Raw genomic sequence first — 22,588 nt, 5'->3', positions numbered from 1 at the left:
CTTCTCAGTCACACTGTCTTACAAATCTACCTCATAGATTAGTTGTGAGAATTACATAAAATACGTAAAATGCTTGGAACACAGTGCCTGTGTTCTAAGAATACAGTAAACTTTTTTTTATTCCCTGCAGAGTATTGTTAATTTGAGAATGATAAGAACAAGTTGAAAGTTAGGGGGACTCAGGGTGAGAAGAAAGCCCATCGTTCAGAATAAAGGGACATCGCTGCCCAGGTGCGTGAGCTGAATGCACTAAGGGACAGGCACCAAGGAAGGCTCTGGTAGGGTCTGACCCAGAGGGTTTGGGGACCCACCATGATGGAGATGCCCCTCCCTTCATGTGAGGTGAGGTTTCTGCTCTCACTCTGTATTCAGAGGTTCTACAAGAGAACTACTTGGTGGCAGAAGAACACAGGACTAGTTAGGGACAGGACGAGTTTAACAAGGCGTGCCTATTTGTTAGAGGGGAGAGGAGGCCACAAAGGGGACCTAGAGAGTCTTACTGCCAGTTCCTGCTTTTTTTAAACCTTCAGGATGGGGAAAGGATATCAAAACTTCTGTGGTTTGCTTTTTTAGGGGCATGGGTAGTCTGAACCCTAAAGTATGATTTTCCCCTGGAATACATTGGAAAAAATCTGATATTTCAGTATCAGAGAGTTGGGGATATGGGTTTTCTTTCCCTTAATCTTCTAACACACACACACACATACACAAACACACATGCACATACACACAAATACACGCCCACATATCCATGCTCACGCGCACATGCACGAGCACATGCTGGTTTGGGCTCATAGAGGCGGGGTAGGAAGAAGCGTGGAGCAAAGGCGGATCCTTTGTTAGCATGTCCTTCGTGATAAGCAGGGTGGTGATTTCTGCCGGTCACTAGCCCTTCCCTCTGAGTACTGAGGTGCTTCATGTACTCTGGGACGTCTGATGGGACTGTGCTGACGGGAGCCCGGTGGAGCCAGCGCATGGCAGGACTCCAGTGGGCCCCACCGGGGACTTCTCAAAGTTCTAGCAGATGTCAGGGACCTCAAGGGCTCCCAGAAGAGTTGGCTCGATGAGCCCAAAGGATCAGTGGTCAGAGGGCAGGAGTTCTTAAGGAAAACAAAGACCTTTTGTTCATTTTCTCCATTCACACCCCCTTTTTCAAAGAGCAGGAAACTGGGGACAAAGCCTCCACCTGCATCCACATACTTGAGCCCAGAAAGGGTTTCTGAGTTCTTTCCTGGTTCTTGTTTTCCAAACTGGTTGCAGGGAAAGCCCGACACAATGACACCAAAATTCCTCAGCTCCTCCTGTAGGGCATTCAGTTCAGGACACTGAGCTGCCAAGCCTCAACAGGCGGCGCATTGACGGGGAGGACACGCTTGCCTGCACGCCGCTTGAACTGCATGTACTCGCCATCAAGGCTGAGGGCTCCATCCTCACAGACGGTACCTGTCACATTTTCATTGCAGTCCGTCCTACCCCCTGCAAGTGATTGGCAGTTCCTAGGTGCTGGCTCCACATCCAGTAAAGCCCTAGTAACTATTTCATAAGTCTTGACTATTATTACAAAACACTGGCGTCACACACACTGTGTCTCCCCCATCTGACTAAATTCTGGCAGTCAGGGAGTCTGTCTCATATTTGTGTATCCCATGCAGAACCTGGCAGAGTAGAACTCAAAAACTGTTGCATGGATTATTGAATGTTACTAGGAAATGGTCATAAGCTCATTTTACCACATTGTTTGGAGGCACTGATCAGGAAAATTTATGACAAAATACCTAGAATTCTTTTCATCGAATTGCCTGATGATTGGCCTCAACTCTCAGCAAACATATCAGAGTCTTAAGTCATTTTTCAATGAAGGTCTGAAATAAAATCCTATAGGGCTTATGAATAAATACTAACTTTTTTTTTTTTCTTTTTGAGACAGAATCTCACTCTATTGCCCAGGCTAGAGTGCCGTGGCATCAGCCTAGCTCACGGCAACCTCAAACTCCTGGGCTCAAGCGATCCTCCTGTCTCAGCCTCCCGAGTAGCTGGGACTATAGGCACGTGGCACCATGCCTGCCTAATTTTTTTCTTTTTTTAGTTGTTTGGCTAATTTCTTTCTATTTATGGTAAAGATGGAGTCTTGCTCTTGCTCAGGCTGGTCTTGAACTCCTGAGCTCAAGCAATCTGCCCACCTCGCCCTCCCAGAGTGCTAGGATTACAGGCGTGAGCCACCGCGCCCAGCCTGAATACTAACTTTAATCCTCCGAACAACTGCCATCAGCCTGGTCAGAATTTCCCCAGGCTGTTCTCTGGATCACTGGTGTGTTCCATTTTCTCCCCTTCACCTGTTTTCTTAACCATTGAATCATCACTTCTCAAGGAAGCTTTCCCAGAGCCTCCCACACGAGGTTGGGACTTTTTACTGATGTTCACATAATCTCTTGTACTTACATTACAGTGGCAATGCACTCTTCAAAAGCAGTTGGACTGAACCCCATTAGTTCCCATTGAGTTCCTGTAGGACAGTGTCCATATCTGTCCAGATATCTGTCCAGATATGGACAGTGTCCATATCTGTCACTTGTACCAAGGGGTCCCCAGATCCAGAGCTGGTTGAATGCATGAAGTCTCTGATCTTAAGGAGCTTATGGTTTCGAAAGTAAAGAACTATAGAAATAAAACTGATAAAGAATTAACTGTTTGCCATGAGAGAAACACCAAAAAGTATGCTTTGGAAATTTGGAGGAGGGAGAGACCTGGCTTGGAAGGGTGAGGGAAGGCAGCGTGGAGGGGGCCACAAAAAGAGAGGTGGCATTTGTACAGAGAGAAATGACGAAGGAGACTGCTCCCGGAAGCAGCACAGAGCCTAAGAGGTCGAGTGTTGAGAGAACGAAGGTGGTTTAATTTGCCAAGCATTACAGGATCCCTGAAGGGGAAGGATGGAAGAAAACATTATTATAACTAGACTAGGACCAGATCAAAGAAGGCCTGAAAAATTGGAATCATATTCGATAGAAAATAGAGAACCATCACGAATTTTCAGGCAGAGGAACAACATGATCAGAGCTCTCTCTAGGAAGATCAAGAAAAGAGTAGATTAAAGAGAATGCATACAAATGTAACTGAGATTACTTAGGGATTACATCAGAACTTCAGGCAAGAGCCCGACAGAAAGGCATGGGAGGCCGGGCACGGGGACTCACACCTGTAATCCTAGCACTCTGGATGGCCGAGGCGGGTGGATTGCTCGAGGTCAGGAGTTCGAAACCAGCCTGAGCAAGACCCCGTCTCTACTATAAATAGAAAGAAATTAATTAGCCATTCATTAGCTATTTTTATATAGAAAAAATTAGCCGGGCATGGTGGCGCATGCCTGTAGTCCCAGCTACTCGGGAGGCTGAGGCAGCAGGATCGCTTGAGCCCAGGAGTTTGAGGTTGCTGAGAGCTAGGCTGACACCATGGCACTCACTGTAGCCTGGGCAACGAGCAAGACTCTGTCTCAAAAAAATAAATAAAAAAAGGCATGGGAGTGAGACAAGAAGGAGGGCTGTGTACTCGGGACAGCAGGGCTGCAATGAGTGCGGCGCAGCAGGCTGGGGAGAGTTTGCTGAGAAGTGGGCCTGTGCTCTCACACCTAGTTCTCATCTGAGCAATGGAGGATACCTGCTGTGTTCTAAGCCAGCAGTCCCCACCCCTTTTGGCACTAGGGACCGGTTTCATGGAAGACAATTTTTCCGCAGGCCACGGGGAGGGTGGGGATGGTTTCGGGATGATTCTAGCGCATTACATTTATTGTGCAGTCAAACCTCTCTGCTGATGACAATCTGCATTTGCAGCCGCTCCCCAGCGCTGGCATCACCGCCTCAGCCCCACCTCAGACCATCAGTAGATGCCCACAAGGAGCGCGCAGCCTGGATCCCTCACGTGTGCAGTTTACCGTAGGGCTCACACTCTTCTGAGAATCTGCTGCTGCTGCTGATCTGACAGGAGGCGGAGCTCAGGCGGGGCTGCGAGTGACGGGGAGCCGCTCACCTGCTGCCGTGCAGCCCTGCTCCTAACAGGCCATGGACTGGGTACCTGTCCACGTCCAGGTGCTGAGGGCCCTGGGGGTTGGGGACCACAGTTCTGAACTATACCAACACTACAAAAATGACTTCCTCAGATGCTTAGGCAGCCTCCCCGTTTTGAGCGGGAACTCTGTGTCTGGGAGAAAAATAGGGCAAGAATTAGGCAAAGCTCTGAGCCAGGTTCAAGAGTTGAGTTTCAGAGTTAGGCTGAGGAGAGTTTCCATCCCCCACTCTCCACCCTAACCCCCCCAGGAATAGTCACGCAAATGCAGTTGTTTAGCTGGTTATTTCGTTGTTATTTGCTTTCTAACAGTTTAGTTTCTAGTAAACCAGGTTGGTGGGGTAGAAAGCTCCGGAGATATTGCTCAGGTCCTACCCCTCTGCTGCCTGCTCCTCCTCCTCTCCTTCAGCAGCACCGAGCGACCGCACACAGGCTCCGCACGGGCAGCGCCGAGTGGAACCAGAGACCCTGCGGCTGGAGGTTGCATTCTTGGTGGGGGAACAGGGAGGGGAGGGGGGTATGACCAACAATAAACGAGGTAAACATAGCATGTTAGCCGGTAGTAGGTGCTAAGGAGAAAAATCAGAGAAGGAGCAGGGAAATGGAGGTGTTGGTGGCCATGTGAGGTAGTGACAGGACAGTGGGATGAGGGCAGGAGTGAAGCAGTGTGCCGCTTGGCCTGCAGCCCAGCAGCCAGGCAGCCTCCTCACCAGGGGGACTTTGTTTTGAGGTCTCTGTGGGGAGTAGCCAAATAGAATGGGCAATGCCAGAGAGATTAACACGTGAAACAGCAGAGAAGCCCAACATGCACGAGCTTTGCTTCCAGGCATCTTTTCCTGGACTAACTCAGAGGAAGCCTGTTTCTACAACACATGCCAAGTTGCTCTGAGGTAGAGCCAGGTGCTAGCAGCAGTCGTAGGTTTTAAATTTTTAAAAAGAGCAGAGCTCATTATCATATCAAAATTTTTGGCTTCTGTATGATTTTTTTTTTTTTTTTTTTGAGACAGAGCCTCAGTCTATCTCCCAGGCTAGAGTGCCATGGCATCAGCCTAGCTCACAGCAACCTCAAACTCCTGGGTTTAAGCAGTCCTCCTGCCTCAGCCTCCTGAGTAGCTGCGACTACAAGCACTCACCACCATGCCTGGCTAATTTTTTCTATTTTTAGTAGAGATGGGAGTCTTGATCTTGCTCAGACTGGTCTCAAACTCCTGAGCTCAAGGATCCTCTGGCCTCGGCCTCCCAGGGGGCTAGGATTACAGGCATAAGCCACTGGGCCAGCTCTTCTGTAGGAGTTTAAAATGGCATTTAAAAGCCCGCACCCAGACACATCCTTTCCTACAGGGGACTACACAGCCTATGTCTGCTAACCCCAGAATGCACACACATGCAGGTGTCCTTCACAAACATGCACACTTCTTCCACCCAGTAAACATGAAGTGGCTTTTGTAAAACCATTTCCCTTCCCCAAGAACTGCCAACGGGTGAGGAGACACACATAGCTACTCTGGAGAGGCCTGTGAAGGGGGTGAGATTTAAACAGGAGACGATGTGCATTTGCAGGGGAAAACTAAGCACCCGTCATCCACTGGTACTCAACTCATGTGGCAGCACATTCGTGCATAATTCCTCCCCCGAGCCGGGGTTCCACGGCACCCCAGAGCCCCCAGCCCATCTGTGTGACACCCACGAGAATTCCAAGCCACTACATGGACTCAGACTGTCAGGCGTGGTCCTAAGAGAAAGAAACTGACTTTGGAGCAGACTTCTACCTTGACTTTGCACATTGTAAGTGCCCCCAAACATGCAAATAGATACACACAGACACATACACGTGTACATGGAACTTCTCTCACTGCAGAGCAGGGGACGCTGGAGGAGAGGGCCTTCCCAGTTCAGTAAGGGGGCCCCTGGGGAGCCCCGGTCCTCACGTCACTGGGATGCCCTATAACCATTAGTCACGCCCACCCAAGTGCCCACTCCCAGGACTCCTGCCAGACCCCGGCCGACTGCGTGGCCCTGAACCTCCACCCTTGAAGCACATGCGACCAAAAGCCTTGTCACATGGAGTGAAATTGGTGCTGGCCTGCCCCCGCTCCCACACCCCTCCTCGCTGTGGGTAACAGGCACCAGTGGTGGAAGGAATGTCCCCAGTTTGCTGATTCTCTCCGCCCCGGGGCCTTTTGTGCGCAGCCGTTGCTTCCTCCCAGCTCTCACGTGTGCAGCCGACTTTCCAGGTCCTCTCCCACCGGGAAGTGTATGTTGGAGTGGGGTGCAGGGGGAGCAAAGCCAAGAGCCGAGGACAGCAAGCAGCTCAGCTTTGCCCTGCGAGCCCATCTCCCCCGGACGCAGCTGCCAGCCGCATGGCACTTGGCACCGGGTCCCTGAACCCTGAAGCGTGTCCGTGCGGTGACTAGGAAGTTGCATAACCTGTTCGGTGTCGACACCAAGGATGGGTCCTTGCTCGCCAGAGGCTAGCCCTGGTGCAGTCCGAGAATAACCGACGTGCAGGTGGACGTCCACTAATCCCAATGAGAAGGTGTCCGGGGCGTCACGCGGAGGCGCATTTGGACGCTGTCTGCGGTCCAGGGAATCAAGGGTGACAGGAACGCGTGGAAGGTAACAAATACGCTTACCTTTCCAGATCGAAAACTCATCTTTCAGTAGCTGGGCGTTAAAAAAGTGTTCATGACGCACAGGTGTGCTCCCTGCTGCCCCTTGAAGGTTCTTTCCTGCCTCCTGTGACAGGCAGGCCAGGCCCCGAGAGCGCTCACTGGCCTGGTCAGGAGAGGCGCCCCTACCTCCGCCTCTTCCTCCTCCTGGAGTTACGTTGAGGATGATGGCCGTGCCCATAGCGCCCCAGTGCCCAGCACCAGGCCTGGTGCGGTCAGAAGTCACGACGAATCACTCAGACGTGAGGCTACAGGACATGGGGCCACAGTAGTGGAAGCCCGGTGATCAGGGCAGAGTTGGCTCTCATAAAAAACCAAGGATCGTAAGAGCCTTAACATACTTCCTAACCGCCTCTGCCACCGCGCCCGAAATAACGAGGAAGCACCACAGGGAGGGCAAGCTCCTCACAGCCAGGGCCGCCCTTTGGCGCAACCCTGCCCCGCCGTCCGCCCAGCTGCCCTGGTACTTGGTGTGGACGTGGCTAGAAAAGCTAGAAAAGAAAACTTCAAGGAACTGTGGACGCAAAAATCCAAACTCTGAAACATTTGAAAGAGGTTTATTCAGAGCCAAATTTGAGGACCATGACCGGAGCCACTCCCAAGAAGCCTTGGGCAAGTGGACTGGCTGTGGCGGGGTCACAGTTTGGTTTTACACGTTTCAGGGAGACAGGGGTTACAGGTAAGGTCATCAGTCAGTACGTGGGAGGCATACATTGGTTTGGCCCAAAAAGGTGGGACACCTCGCAGCACGCAGGCTTACAGGTTATAGGTGGGTTTAAAGAGTCTTTGGCTGAGAGTTAGGCTTCATCTAAAAGACCAGAAAGGAAATGCTTAATTTAAGATAAAGGTGTGAGCACTCTGGGAGGTCCAGACCGGAGAATCTCTCAAGTGAAGATAAGGGTCTGCTAGGATGCTTGAGTTAAGATGAGGGGCTTTCTATGTTTTAGGTGATGCTAACGCTATACGGGGATGAGGCTGGGAAGCAAACCACACTGTATTTGGTTAACAAAACCTGCTTAGTGGGATTCTACCATTTGTGAGTGCGAGTCATCTGGCACCCTTAGGAAGGAATTTTGAGTAAGAGAAAAGATCAGAGTTCAGTCCTCAAGGTTAACACTGTTTAACCTTGGGGGAGCAAAGCTTCAGAGCTGTGAAGGCTTCCAGACACATTGCGTGGCATGAAAGCCGGGCTCTGGCAGAGGTGACCTGGGTGGTGTCATGCGTGGGTGGGTGGGGCTCTCTCTACCGTAAGGAGAGTGCTTGGCTCCCCAGAGCAGCGACCATGGTCCCCAGATCCCTTGGACTCCCTGAACCTGCTCCAGCCCAGGAATCTGCCAAGGACTCCCTTGCGATTCCAGCCTGGCCACTCCCAGGTCACATGAAGGAGGCCTGCGCCACTAGTGCAGAGACCGGCCGTCCAGGCCGAGAGCTCAGGGAACTGCTTGGGACTTTAGAAAGTGTCCTCCACGGCACGGGAGGCACTGCGTGATGGAAACACCCAGCAACCCGCGCCAGCCTTGGAGCGGGGCGGGGAGCGGGGCTATGGACCCGAGCGCCGCCCCAGCGCCCTCCCGCAGGCCCGACCCGCGCCCGCACCAAGCCTGCTGCTCCGGCCAGGACCGGCCCTGGCGGGGCTGAAGCCAAAGCCATCTTGCTTTACCCTCAACCCAAACTCACAAAACATTCTTTTTAAAACCAAATCAAAAGGCTTTTGTTTAATATAAATACCCAATGAAACAAACTATTTTTTTCAAAAGCCTTTGAACTAGAACAAAATGGAATTATATTTTCGGCTCTGGCTCTTGCTACATTCCCCCAGGTCCCAGTGAAAATCCTCGTCGCTGGTAATGCAGAAATATTTCTGTCCCCTCACACAGGTTCAGCTCGTGGGTGCTCTTTGGGACTGGCCAGCCTGGCACAGGGGATGGCCCTGGGCTGGGCAGGACCGGGCCGGCTCCGCAGCCCCGCGGGAGCGCCGTCAATCCTGGTTCCACCGCTCCGGGCTGAGGCCTCTGTTCCCTTTGCTGGGCTCCTCCAGGCCAAGCAGCATTCAGCGGAAATGCATGGCTCCACCGAGGAAGATGAGGGTCACAGAATGATCCTTCTGAATCAGAGGACGGAACATGTGGTTCTCTTGCCCACGGCCAGGACCTCAAGGAAACATTTTCTCCCTCCAGTCCCCGCCGCCCCAGGCAAGGCAGTAAGAGGAAGCAGATGGTTTGGCCCCCGAGGAAGGGAAAGGCCCCGGGGCTGCTGGGGGGAGCCAAGGAAATGGGAGTGGGAAAGATCTGGAAACTGCTGAAGGAGCCATTTCAGAGCCCAACTAGTAAAAGTGCGTGTTGGCCTTTTCCTCGGGTGCCCAAGCCAGTGAGTTTATTACCTGGCAAGGACGTCTGGGGGCCAGCATCCCAAGCTCCAGGTGGAGATGGCACGGGCTCGGAAGGCAGCGCCCAGGCTTTGGAGCCAGCAGCTGGGCCACGTCCCTCCTCTTCCCTTACTGAGAACCTTGGGCAAGATGCTCACGGGACCGTCTCCCAGCCTCAGTTTCCTCTCATGTGAAAAGAATAAAATCCAGTTCATAGGACTGTGATGGCGATGACGTGAGGTGACGTGTACAAGGCACTTAGTGCACACTCCTGGGTGTCGCTTACGTATGTTATATACTACGGGGAGTCGACCGCCTTCCTGATCCTACCCAGCGCCCGTCCCCAGAGGGGAGAGACAGAGGTGGCTTGGAATCCCCCTGGGCGAGGGCAGAGAGGGGTGGAGGCGCAGCGAGAGCCTGTCTGTGCTCTCAACAGTGTTAGGAGCAGATGCAAATGCCTTGCTGTAGTTTGGCCTAGGTGACCTTGAATTTGTTTTTTTTTTTTTTTTTGAGACAGAGTCTTACTCTGTTACCCAAGCTAGAGTGCTGTGGCGTCAGCCTAGCTCACAGCAACCTCAAACTCCTGGGCTCAAGGGATCCTCCTGCCTCAGCCTCCCGAGTAGCTGGGACAACAGGCATGTGCCACCATGCCCGGCTAATTTTTTATATATATCTTTTTGTACAGCTAATTTCTTTCTATTTATAGTAGAGATGGGGTCTTGTTCTTGCTCAGGCTGTTCTCGAACTCCTGACCTCAAGCAATCCACCCGCCTCAGCCTCTCAGAGTGCTAGGATTACAGGTGTGAGCCACCGCACCTGGCCAACCTTGAATTGAAAGTTTTCCCAATTATGAGGTTGGCTGGATGGTGGCACTCTTCCAGTTTCCAAAGGATGCCCCTCAGGCAGCAGCTGTCCCAGGAAGTGCATTCAATGGAGCAACTGAAGGTTCCTGGAACGTCCTTGCAGACACCCAAAAAGGCTTCGGGCAGAGGCACGTTTTCCTGTGCTCAGCCCAGGCGGGGCAGCCAGACCACGTGACCTCCCCCTGCTCTGGACGCCTCAAGACCCTGCTTCCTTTTTTTTTTTTTTTTTTTGAGACAGAGTCTCACTCTGTTGCCCAGGCTAGAGTAAGTGCCGTAGCGTCAGCCTAGCTCATAGCAGCCTCAAACTCCTGGGCTCAAGCAATCCTCCTGCCTCAGCCTCCCAAGTAGCTGGGACTACAGGCATGCACCACCATGCCCGGCTAATTTTCTCTATATATTAGTTGGCCAATTAATTTATTTCTATTTATAGTAGAGAGCGGGCCTCATCCTTGCTCAGGCTGGTTTCGAACTCCTGACCTCGAGCAATCTGCCCACCTTGGCCTCTCAGAGAGCTAGGATTACAGGCGTGAGCCACCGCGCCCTGCCAAGACCCTGCTTCCTTGACAGCCTAAGCTTCGAGTTCCCTTCTCCCTGGTCAGGCCCAGACGGCACAGATTTGCTGAATTAATGGACAGCTTCTCCTCTCATCCCTCCCCCTGGCTTATATAAATACAATCGTTGCCCAATTTTCACAACAGTGTCAGATGTTTCAAACACAGATTTTACATTTTTCCTAGTCTGTACCTATGTGTTTCTTTTGTCCTGTTTTTCTTCCTTGAGTGTTTGGGCAGTACTTCAATTATGAATTTCAAAGAGGTGTCAGAAGCCCTGTATATTGGGACTTGTTCTCTGAAGGCACGCCCGTGTGGAGAGAGATCCTCTCTCCACGTCGCTGGTGGACCCGGCCCCTCTCCCCATCCTGCCCCCACGCCGTGTCCTTGCAGCTCTGTGGAAAAAGAGCAGAAGCCAGGATGGAAGAATTCCCCTGTTGAGTCAAACAGGACCATAGGAGCTTCCAGAGAGGCCTGGCGCAGAGACTGAGCTGTTCCCCACCCCAGGGGTGTGGGAGGGAAACAGTGATAACCTCAAGGTGAAGGCAGCGTGCGGGGAGGGGACTACGGCCAGCCAAGGGGAAAGGAAAGTCAAGTTCACATCCCAGGAAAATACACACATCCTTCCTGCTGGAAGATTCTGAGACAATGGAACAAACAGACAATGGAGTTGACTCCACCTAGGCCTGGACACAACTCTGGACGGTGGCTTTTTAGGAAACCATGGGAGGTGAGTGGAAAGAGCAGAATGAGCACACAGTCTCCCAGCTGCAGGCGCGGATGGTGGGGCTGGGGAGCGACAGTCCTCCTGAGAAGAAAAGGAAAGAAACAGAAAAGGGATCGTCATGCTCATTGGAATCCTAAGAGTTAGGATTTCCTCATCTAAATACAGTGTCCTCACTACAGGCCACAAAAACAATTAGTGTGATGAAGCCATAACCCCCAGGCCAGGAACAGCCAAGTATGAAGATGATGGGACAGGGGCCTCCCTTCGTGGTCAGCCAGTGCCCTGGAGTGGAGCCAGGCCAGTCCCCCTGCTGGCACCTGCTGGCTGTGGCTTGTGGGAGCCTGTGCCACCCCACGGACCTAAGGGAAATGGCCCCCCTGACATCCCCCGTCATCAATGCCTGGCCTGTTGTCTCGTAGTGAAGCAGTTTGAACCATTGTCTAGGAGTCCCAACATTTAAAACCAGGTGAGAAATATTCCCATTCCTGCTTTGGGGTTTGGAGTCACCACTCTCAGGGGTAGTTAGGGCCTTCCCAAGCTCCCTCCCTGACTGTCCCCCTGAGGAACCCCAGCCTGGCAGCTGGCCTGAGACAAGCATCGTCCCCACCTCCTCCAACCAACACTCTCCCCTCCTCCCTGCCGCAACCAGCCATCCTTACTGGGCACATTGAGATGGCTCATGGCTAATGAAAATCACCCTCCCTCCGGCTAGGTGGACTCCAGGACCCAACAAGCAGTGACATCCTGTTCCACCCAGGCTGGCAAAGCAGAGGAAAGATGAGTGCATGACCAGCCTGGAGCCAACCCCAGCCTGGGAAGCGGGTCTTCTGGCAGCCAGGTCTCTCTGGGAGGTTTGCCAGGATTTCCAAAAGAAAGGGGAGCTCATGCTCAGAGGAATGTTCCCGAATGTTGGTCCACACGTATATGCCGCCCTGAGACAGTCCGAGTGTTTGCACAAAAATTAAAGCATTTAGAAGACTGCCTTCTGTACTAAGAGTATGACCTACCTCCAGTCTACATGTTAACATTTCCTTTCTTTATGAAATGATGGTGACAGTCTGAATAACTGTGCGGAGGGATGGACATGCATTACACAGCACAGTGCTGGAAGGCTGGAGCCCCAGCACCGGCATTCAGATCCTTGACCCAGTGCTGCACTTCCTAGCTGTGGGACTTTGCACATGTCATTCAAACTCTTGGTGCTTTGGTGCCTGTAAAATGGAAATGATCATAAGGTTGTGAGTTTTATTTTTATTTTATTTATTTTTTTTGAGACAGAGTCTCACTTTGTTGCCCAGGCTAGAGTGAGTGCCGTGGCGTCAGCCTAGCTCACAGCAACCTCAAACTCCTGGGCTCGAGTGATCCTTCTGCCTCAGCCTCCCGGGTAGCTGGGACTACAGGCATGCGCCACCATGCCCGGCTAATTTTTTATATATATATCAGTTAGTCAATTAATTTCTTTCTATTTATAGTAGAGACGGGGTCTCGCTCTTGCTCAGGCTGGTTTTGAACTCCTGACCTTGAGCAATCCGCCCGCCTCGGCCTCCCAAGAGCTAGGATTACAGGCGTGAGCTACAGCGCCCGGCCAGGTTGTGAGTTTTAAATGAAACAGGACACATACAGCACCTGGAACACTTGGGAGCATTCTTCATTAAATGTTGGCCATGCTGGACCTGAGTTTCTCCCATCATTTCACTGCTCCATGAAATTCAGATGTCTGAGAATCTCTGGCTAAAAGATCCAGTTTCCCTTCCATGTGGTTGCAGGTGGGCAACACACGTGCACACGCATGCGCATGCATCTCACGCCTACAGAAGTGACAAGCAACGCTTGGTCACATGCAACTGACTTAGAGTCTGTGAGCATCTTGGGTGCCCTGGAGGGGAGGGAGATGACCTGGTGTCCCAGCCAGGTCAAGTTCTTGTGGCATCTTCTACTCAGTTTATTCCCAGACTGGGGAGGTCAATCCACAACACACACACACTCACGGTTCTACCCCTAAAATGCCTGCGTGTGTGCGTGTCAGAACAGACCTGCCTACGTGTCGTAGGTGACCTTGCACAGCTGTCTCTAGTGCCAGTTGCGTAACGTTTCACACCTGCTTGCTTATTTATGGAGGTAACACCCACCTCTGCCCACAGGCCACCTCTCTGTTCTCAACCCCAAAGCCATCTTTCCGGGCTTCCCTGGGAATGTGTCGTCCTCCAGGTCCCAGTGCGTGTGTGCTGGCAGGTCCTGCCTGCAGACTGGAGTAGGGGTGGGGGCACTAAGGAGCTGAAGGACTGACCAGGGAAAGCTTTGCGGGGGAGGGGGGGCCTCCTTGGATGCTCACTCCAATACAGGCCTGGCTGCACTGCACTGCGCTGACATGAGACCAGGGAGCAGCAGCAGCCTAGTGAGAGCAGATGGCCCCGGCGCCAGCCGGCCGGTGAGCGCGCTCCCCTGAACAGCCCAACATCGCCACCGTGTGGCCAGCAGCAGGAACAACGGCCTCCCGGCCCCAGGGTGCCTGGCTCTGGGTCTCTGGAGACCTCCTATTCAAAACCTTAACTCTCACAAAGTTTGTCCTCACTAATCCAAATTTCACTGTGATTCCTGCAGAATCTAGGTCAGGGTCAGACTCCGTGTGACTACAACGGGCAGGACCTGGAGTTAAACATTCGTGAAACTACATGCTTTTGATTAGTGGCTAAAACAACTGAGATAAAAGGTGGCTTGGGGGGACCAGAGAGATGGATCACTTCAAGATCCCAGCAACAAAAAAGCCTCCACGGGGAGCACTGAGATTGTGGGGCCCAACCACAGCGCCTCGATCTCCCTAGGACGCCCAGGCCTCGGTGCACGGGGTCTGCCCCAGCTCGCCCAGCCGCCCTCCTCTCACCCTCCGACCCCAGCTGCAGCACCCCCGGGGGTGTGTGGGGGGGGGGAGGCAGGTCAGTAGAGGCCCACGCAGGCCTCTGCCCGATGTCCGTTGTCAACTCAGATTGTTTATACCAGCCATGTCCGTCTTCATTGGAGCTATCAGCAATGTGTCTCTGTGATGCGTCTGACTTCCCACTGGTTAAGGGTGCTAGCCTAGTCTGATCCACAGTCGAAGGTAACTTGGCTCCATAATGTTTTTTGTTTGTTTGTTTGTTTTGTTTGTTTTTTTTACAGTGGAATATTTTTACTTTTGCCAAAAACATATGCATGGGGTCACAAATCCAATGGAGAGGGTGATAATGAAAGTCACCGTTCACCACTCTGCCTTGCCATGCGAACAGCTGTCATCTCCTCTCTCGACTGCTTCTTTCTTCCATTAGGAGATGAATGCTACAAGGTCTATTATTTGTTGCTTGGTTATTGCACGATTTCTATTGATTTCTGGAAATGAAAAACAGGATTTAGTTGAATTGCACTAGCCCAGTCTTCCTTTCTTCCAATGTTAGAGAGAGATATGATGTTTTAGGTTACATGGATCATTTTTGTAATGCTTGGGTCCTGGCTATAGGTGTGCCCATCACCCAAATGGTGTTCATAGTACCTATTAGGTTGGGTTTTTCCCCACCGCTCCTCCCTCCTCCTCCCTCCCCCCTGGTTGATTTCCAGGTATAGTAACAGCTCCGCCTCCATTCGCACTGGGCTTTGGCTTATGGGCTTCCCAGCTGCCCTCAATGCCCTGGGTCTTCCTGTCTACAGTTCCAGCATATGTCTCACTTTCAGACTGCAAACTACCTAATGTTTGGCACTGAAAAATAAACAAAGATATGGGCCACATTTTTAGGAAATAATGAAACGTTGAGAGAAACTATTGATTTGGGTGCTGGGAACATTCTCCTTGTAGCCGAGAAATAACATCTCATTCTAGCTCATGATTTGGTTCTGAGTTGGAAAATGTTTATATAATCATAATATGGAAACTCTGTTTTCCACTTTTACCATCAATCTAAGATCGAAGCAGAGATTTTTGGTTGCACGCAATGAAAACGTAAAGAAGCTTGTCCACGTACAGGAAAGCTGTATGAACCCGAAGGTGTGAGTGGACTCAGGAAAGAAAGGTAGAAGAACAAGAGCTCATATCTTCATCTTACTAAGAAGGGAGCCCTCACGAGTTCTGAAACACATTAGCTTTCAGAGAAAACTCAAGAATGAAAAACTAAACACCACATGCATTCACTAGTAAATTGGAACTAACTGATTGCACAGAAGAAAGTAAAACTCTGTGGAAATCAACCAGGGGGGAGGGAGGAGGAGGGAGGAGCGGTGGGGAAAAACCCAACCTAATAGGTACTATGAACACCATTTGGGTGATGGGCACACCTATAGCCAGGACCCAAGCATTACAAAAATGATCCATGTAACCTAAAACATTTGTACCCTCTTAATATTTTGAAATAAAAACAAAATCTGAGATGCATATAAAGTGCTCAGAGCAGAGCATGGCTTCTGTGAGGACTTAGTTAATATTCATATTTCTTTTTTAATCTTTATTATTTTTTTTTATTTCAGCATATTATGGGGGTACAGATTTTAAGGTTTCAATAAATGCCCATTTCCTCCCCTCCCCCCACAAGTCTGAGTCTCCAGCATGACCATCCCCCAGATGGTGCACATCTCACTCATTATATATGTATATACCCGCCCCCCTCCCCCCTGCCCAATACCCTATTACTGTAGTACCTATGTGACCGCTTAGGTGCTGTTCAGTTAATACCAATTTTCTGGTGAGTATATGTGGTGCTTGTTTTTCCATTCTTGGGAAACTTCACTTAATCATATGGGTTCCAGCTCTACCCAGGAAAATATAAGATGTGCTATATCACTATTGTTTCTTAGAGCTGAATAGTACTCCATGGTATACATATACCACATTTTATTAATCCATTCTTGGATTGATGGGCACTTGGGCTGTTTCCACAGCCTTGCAATTATGAATTGTGTTGCTATAAACATTCGAGTGCAGGTGTCTTTTTTGTAGAGTGTCATTGGATCTTTTGGGTAGATGCCCAGCAATGGGATTGCTGGATCAAATGGTAGGTTCACTTGTATCGCTTTAAGGTATCTCCATATTGCTTTCCACAGAGGTTGAACTAATTTGCAGTCCCACAAGCAGTGTAGGAGTATAGAATTTTTAAATTTCCATCTTGATTTCTTCATTTATGAAGTAATCATTTAGTAGGAGGTTGTTTAATTTCCACGTTTTTGTGTAGAAATGTGTGTTTCTGTTAGGGTTGATTTCTACTTTTATTCCACTGTGATCTGAGAAGGTACATGGTATGATTTCTATTTTTTTAAATTTCTTGAGATTTACTTTGTGTCCTAGGATATGGTCAATCTTAGAGAATGTCCCGTGAGCTGATGAGAAGAACGTATATTCAGTGGATTGTGGGTAGAATGTCCTGTAGATGTCAGTCAGACCCAGTTCTTCCAAGGTTTTAAGTCCATTATTTCTTTATTAATTTTCTGTTTGGAGGACCTGTCTTGTGCCGTCAGTGGGGTGTTGAAATCTCCGGTGATTATGGAGTTGCTATTAATCCATTTGCTTAGATCCAGTAGGGTTTGCTTTATGAAACTGGGTGCACCTAAGTTGGGTGCATATATATTTAAAATTGTTATCTCTTCTTGTTGAAGTGTGCCCTTCACCATTATATAATGACCCTCTTTGTCTTTCACTACTTTTGTTGCTTTAAAAACTAAATCGTCTGAAATTAGAACTGCCACGCCAGACTTCTTTTGGCTTCCACTTGCCTGGAATACTGATCTCCACCCTTTTACTTTTAGTCTATATGCATCCTTGCAGGTTAGATGTATTTCCTGAAGACAGCATATACTTGGCCTGTATTTTCTTATCCATTCAGCCAGCTTATGTCTCTTGAGTGGAGAGTTTAAGCCATTCACATTTATTGAGAGAACTGATAGGTAAGGTAGATTACTGTTCATTCTGTTGGGTTGGATGTTGTTGCTTTGATTTCTCTCTTGAGCCATTGTATTATCTGGCCTTTAATCTTTGGGTTTTGGTTGTTTTTATATTCGTGAGTTTTTATTATGGTGTTCTGTGGATAACACTGTTTTAAGTATTTCTTGTAGGGCTGGTCTTGTCTTGGTGAATTCTCTGAGACTTTGCTTGTCTGAGAATGTCTTTATTTCTCCTTCATATATGAAGCTTAGTTTTGCAGGGAAGAAGATTCTAGGCTGGGCATTGTTTTGTTTCAGAAGAGTGAGAATGGGGCCCCAGTCTCTCCTTGCTTATAAAGTCTCATTAGAGAAGTCTGGTGTTATTCGAATTGGCTTTCCCTTGTATGTCACATGCTTCTTTTGTCTTACAGCTCTTAGAAAGGCCTCTTTAGTTGATACTTTGGTCAGTCTGATGACTGCATGTCGTGACGTCTTCCTGTTTGCATTGAATCTCCCAGGGGTCCTCTGAGCTTCTTGAACTTGTATATTGAGATTTTGAGCAAGGCCTGGGAAATTTTCCTCTATTAGATCTTCAAATAGCTTGTCCAACCCTTGAGTGTTGTCCTCTTCCCCTTCTGGTAACCCTATGACCCTCACATTAGGTTTCTTCACATAATCCCACAGCTCTTTTAGGCTTTGCTCTTTTCTCTTGTTTCTCTGCTCTATCTCTGTGATGGTTTTATTTAGTTGGAGGGTGTTATCTTCAATCTCTGAGATTCTTTCTTCTGTTTGATCTACCCTGTTCTTGAGACTTTCCACTGTATTTTGTAGTTCCCTGAATTGATTCTTCATTTCCAGGAGTTCGGTTAAACTTTTCTTCATTGTGTCTATTTCTTTTTCCAGATCCTGGAGGTTTTTTGTGGTTTCTTTGTGTTGGTTATTGAGTTGTTGTTGCAGCTCAGTGAGTGTTCTTATGATCCACATACGAAATTCCTCTTCTGTCATTTTGGTTGCCTGATTTGGGTTGGTGTCCATTTCTAGGGGGCTGGTGCTCCTCTTTAGGGGTGTGTTTTCCGTTTGGTTCTTCATATTTCCTGAGTTCTTTCGCTGATTTCTTCCCATGTTGATCAGTTGTTGTTTCTTTCCTTTAGGTTTTTGTTTGGGTATTCACACACCTTGTTTAGTTTCTGAGCCGTTAGGTGGTGTCTGTGGGTGAGATTCGACCACTCCCTGTATATTGAGTCAGTGGGTGCCATGAAAAGGCTGTGCAGGATGCCGTCCCTGTCAGTAGGTGGCGCTTGCTTGGAGGAACAGGCTACGCTGTTGATTTTGTGTCCTGTTATCAGCTCTTGTTCTGGGCGGAGCTGGGTTGGGTAAGCCTGCCCTCAGGCACCTCCAGTGCGGTTAGCAGGGGTCAAAGTTCTGTTCTCTGCTTCCAGGAAAAGCTGTCAGGGCGGGGCTGGAATGGTCCCGCTCAGCCAGAAAGTCTGCTTGTGAGGGTGGGGCTGTCTGAGACTCACAGTCTGGAGCGGGCCTGGCTTCTTTCCACCCTCCCCAACTCCGCAGCTACTCCTGGGCCTCTGCCAGCAGGCCAGACCACATACCACCAGGCCTCCCCGGACTGTGATGCCAGCGGGGAGGTTCCCTGCACCAGAACGCCACCTGGGCTGGGCGCACGGCCTCCCTTTGGGGGGAGGGTTGCCCTCTAGGACACCGATCTGCCCCTGGAGGCACACACACCTCAGTAGGCTGTTCACGTATAGCCCTTCTGTGCCCAGGGCAATGCTAGACCTTGGTGCACGGGATCTGGTCTGCAGGTCCAACCTCTGGGTCCCAGAGTTCAAACTGTATCCCCACCAGGGAGAGGAGTTCTGGTCCCAATTCACCCACAGGGAGCCCAAGCTGTGTCTGTGTCTCTCAGCCTCTGAGTCGGCACCGTTCTCCTGGGAACACCGTGCCAGTAGCACCTGGGAGGGCTGGCGGGTAGGGAGCTCACAGTCTGAGTTCCCCTTAGTCAGTTGTAGGGTCCCAAAAGGGAAGGTCCCGTTCCCTGGAGGTGCCTCTGGCTGGTGGCTGTATTGTCTCTCTGGGCAGCCATGGGTAGGGTTGGCGGAGGGGAGGAGGAGGCAATATGGCGTCTGCCGCGCGGCTCGGGTCTGTGCATACGGAGGTGCCCCAAGGGAGTTGGGAGTCTGGTGCCGAGTCCGCTACAGGCTCACCGCTAGCTGGCGGTGGCCGTCTCTGGGCTGGTGTCCACAGGTCTCTCCACCCGCTGGGGAGCCCACCAGCAGTCCCAAATGCAGAGGAGGGGAAAGGTGATTTATCCACCTACCCTTCCCGCTGGTCTCCAGGCTGCTCTGGCGGTCTCAGCTTCCAGTTCTCCTTCATAGCCTCCTCCCATGGAGTCTCCCGGGGTCTCAGGTACCCCTCCTTCCGGCCCTCGTCTGCTGTATGCTCGCCTTCTTGCTTCTTTTTTCTAATTTCTGCTAGAATCTGTCTTTTCTGCAGAGACACTCTTTCTGGCGGTGTTTCTCGTCCGCCATCTTGATCCTCCTTCCTGTTTGTTTTTTTTGAGAAAAGAGTCTCACTCTGTCACCCCAGGTAGACTGCAATGGCTTCATCATAGCTCACTGCAACCTCAAACTCCTGGGCTCAAGCAATCCTCCTGCCGCAGCCTCCTGACTAGCTGAGACTACAGGCCTATGCCACTGCATCCGGCTAAGTTTTCTATGTTTTGTGGAGATGGGCTCTTGCTCAGCCTGGTCTTGAACTACTGGCCTCAAGTGATCCTCCCGCCTCAGCCTCCCAGAGTGCTAGGATTATAGGCGTGAGCTACCGCACCAGCTTCCATAATCTTTTTAAAGGCATTGACACTCCACTGATTTTCCAGGGATCAAATGCTTCTGTGAATTCCACCTGGATCCCGCCAGGATGCCAGGGCCAAGGGCAAGTCTGCAAACTGCAACTCTGGGTGCCCACCGGAGTGCCTGGTGATGCCATGAGTCCATGGCACTTTAAGTGGCAAGGCCCACTGCTAGGACAGTGCTTCTCAAACTTCACCATATATTAGAGTCATTTGGAAGTCCTCTTAGAGCCCAGACCACTGGCCTCTGACTGAGTTTCTGATCAGGGAGGTCTGGCTAAAACATGAGACTGTACCCAAGTCCCAGCGGGCCCGATGCTCCTGCCCAGGGAGCACACTGAGAGCCGCTGTCACAGTTGGGACGCCTAGTCACCACCCCAGACCTCCCACTGAGAGTCCTGGAAAGGCTGGGGGTGATCCTGAAGGACTCATCTGTGTTTTTAACTCCCTCCTCAGGTGGGAAACTGAGTCTGCTAAACCATATCAACCTAGAACAGGAGAACCAGAGCGAGATGCTGCCATTCAGGAGCAAGCAATTCACAGGAGTCTTCTGACAGCCCGGCCCGTGTATCTGACCGGGGGAGTGAGCTGGCAAGACAGATGTCAGGCCACGGAGGAAAGGGAGAGTGCTGTGGGTGGCACCGGCGGGACTGGCCTCCCTGAACCTCATGGTGTAGGCAACCACGTCTGCACCTGGGCTAAGCCCTGGCCACCAACGTTCACGCACACTTAGAAAGCAGATCACACACGCGCCGTGTGCAACCAGTCCATTTAACGTAGTCTCTTGCTCAGCACCTGCACTGGGCCACTTCTGTCCAACACAACCAGGAGGAAGTGACCATGTCAGGGGAGAAAAGAAATGACATTTACAACACGGTGCAGTCTGCACAGTCTTTTGGCGTCATCTTCATTCTTTGTACTTCCCACACCTTGATAAGAACAGATATTCCTTCCCTTCCCTGGGAGGAAAATCCAACATGAATGCTTGTGTGGGTTCCAGACAAAGCTTTTCTTTCCCTCCAGAGAGTGAAACACTCAGGCTAAAAGGAAAGAGGCAGCTAAACCCCATCTTCTCTGAGAAATCTTGCTGGATTGCTCCCACCAGACTGTATCCTTTCCTCTATTTTGTTTCCATAGTAGTAGACAGTAAAGACGACTCCTTTATCAAATGCATACGAGCATCTTCTAGAAACAGGCCTGACCTGGGGTCAGGTGCTCCCTTCCAAAGCTCCCTAACTCCTCCCCAGATCTTTGACGCAGTCCCTCTGGGCCACGCCAAGCAAAGAGAAAGTTAAATAGTAAAAATTAATTAATAATAAAAGTCAAGGGGGATGGCACAGGAGGTGCAGGTGCCCTTGAGCAAGGCAGCTTCATTCCTGTGAGGCCTCAGGACCCATCCACTCAGCCCCAGGCTGGACAGCAGGATTCATGCACAACCTTGTGTCTGTGTGCACCGGCATGCACACACATGCGCGTACACACATGCGCACACACACGTATAGCGCACATGATCACGTCCCCACCGAACACAAAGCCACACTGCCTCCCATCTCCCTCTGACAGAGTTCCTCCCTCTCCTGGGTGGGGCCCAGGCCTGGGCAGCAGGCGCATCCCCTCCCCGTAACACGCCAGGCTCCCCGCCAGCCGTGTGGCCCTCCGTGCAGGGCAGCAGCCCCTGGGCTCGGAAGCTGCAGCAGGAGCAGGAGCAGGAGCACAGCCCCTCGCCGGCCTGGAGGAGACGGGGCACGGGTGCCCGCTCAGCTGGAGTTCAGGATCTGTGCCGAGGGGGATTTAAATCCAGTTTCTTGCAAACAGAGCTAGAAGGAAGAAGAAAGGAAGGCCCAACTCTAGTAAGAAAAAAAACCGAAACACTTAAAAAGAAATAAAATGTTTTACTCATATACACAAACACACACACTGAGGCCTGCCTTGGGGGCCAATGAAACGTTCCCATCTGAGGCCTGTTTCCCAAGGTTCTTCTGGCCTGCGTTTCCCGATGAGTGTGACCCAGGACCCCACAGCCCAGAGCCTGCAGCCCCACCTCCACCCAGGAAGTCCCGGAAGCCGGCTGCGGCCACTCCTTGGACAGACGACGCACATCTGCAGGGAAGAGTCCTGGCCCAGCTCAGGGCTGCAAGGGGAGGCTGTGTCTTCAAACCTTTGCCCCTGGCTGGGCCACCAGCACCACCAGTGTCCTGCCCTGCTCCGCCCAGCCCACTTGGAGCAGAGTGGGGGCGGGCTCTCCGGCACGCAGTCCCGGGGATGCCGTTCACAGTCTGGGTTCTGGGGGCCCAAGGCAGGGATGCAGTAAGCAGTCCAGGCAGCCTGCAGGTGGGCGTGTTGGCGTGTCCGGTGGGCAGCCCTGCAGGTAGGGGTGTCCGGTGGCCCCAAAGATGTGCACATCGGGGTGGGCAGCCCCTGCGTCTACACCCCAGTTTGCTCTTTGATCCAGGCCCGCAACACAGGGAGCCTGGTGTACACGCCTGGCTTGTTCCTCTGCGCGCAGCCTTCCCCCCAGCTCACCACGCCAGCCTGGAAGATCCGTCCGCTCGCCTCCACGCTGGACAGGGGACCCCCGGAGTCACCCTGGGTGGAGACAGGCCAGCTGTGAGCCCCTGCC

General features: G+C 51.2%; 1 protein-coding gene and 1 pseudogene across 2 annotated transcripts in view; both read right to left on the bottom strand.

Moving 5' to 3' along the window:
- Positions 1 to 204: 204 nt before the first annotated feature.
- Positions 205 to 22,371, bottom strand: LOC142870551 (glutathione peroxidase 6-like; annotated as a pseudogene).
- ST14 (ST14 transmembrane serine protease matriptase) overlaps positions 21,841 to 22,588 on the bottom strand; it is a 40,174-nt gene continuing 39,426 nt past the window's right edge. The window contains exon 19 of one of the 2 annotated variants that reach the window (XM_020286773.2): positions 21,841 to 22,554. In XM_020286773.2, coding sequence (XP_020142362.2) covers positions 22,393 to 22,554 — 162 coding nt within the window. In that variant the 3' untranslated portion in view covers positions 21,841 to 22,392. The remainder of the gene's footprint in view (positions 22,555 to 22,588) is intronic. The other variant, XM_076002652.1, reaches the window with a different exon arrangement.

The sequence above is a fragment of the Microcebus murinus genome, chromosome 4 (genome assembly GCF_040939455.1).
Source record: "Microcebus murinus isolate Inina chromosome 4, M.murinus_Inina_mat1.0, whole genome shotgun sequence".
Taxonomy (NCBI): domain Eukaryota; kingdom Metazoa; phylum Chordata; class Mammalia; order Primates; family Cheirogaleidae; genus Microcebus; species Microcebus murinus.
The sequence above is the reverse complement of the archived record's forward strand: the minus strand, read 5'-3'. Positions and strand labels throughout refer to the sequence as shown.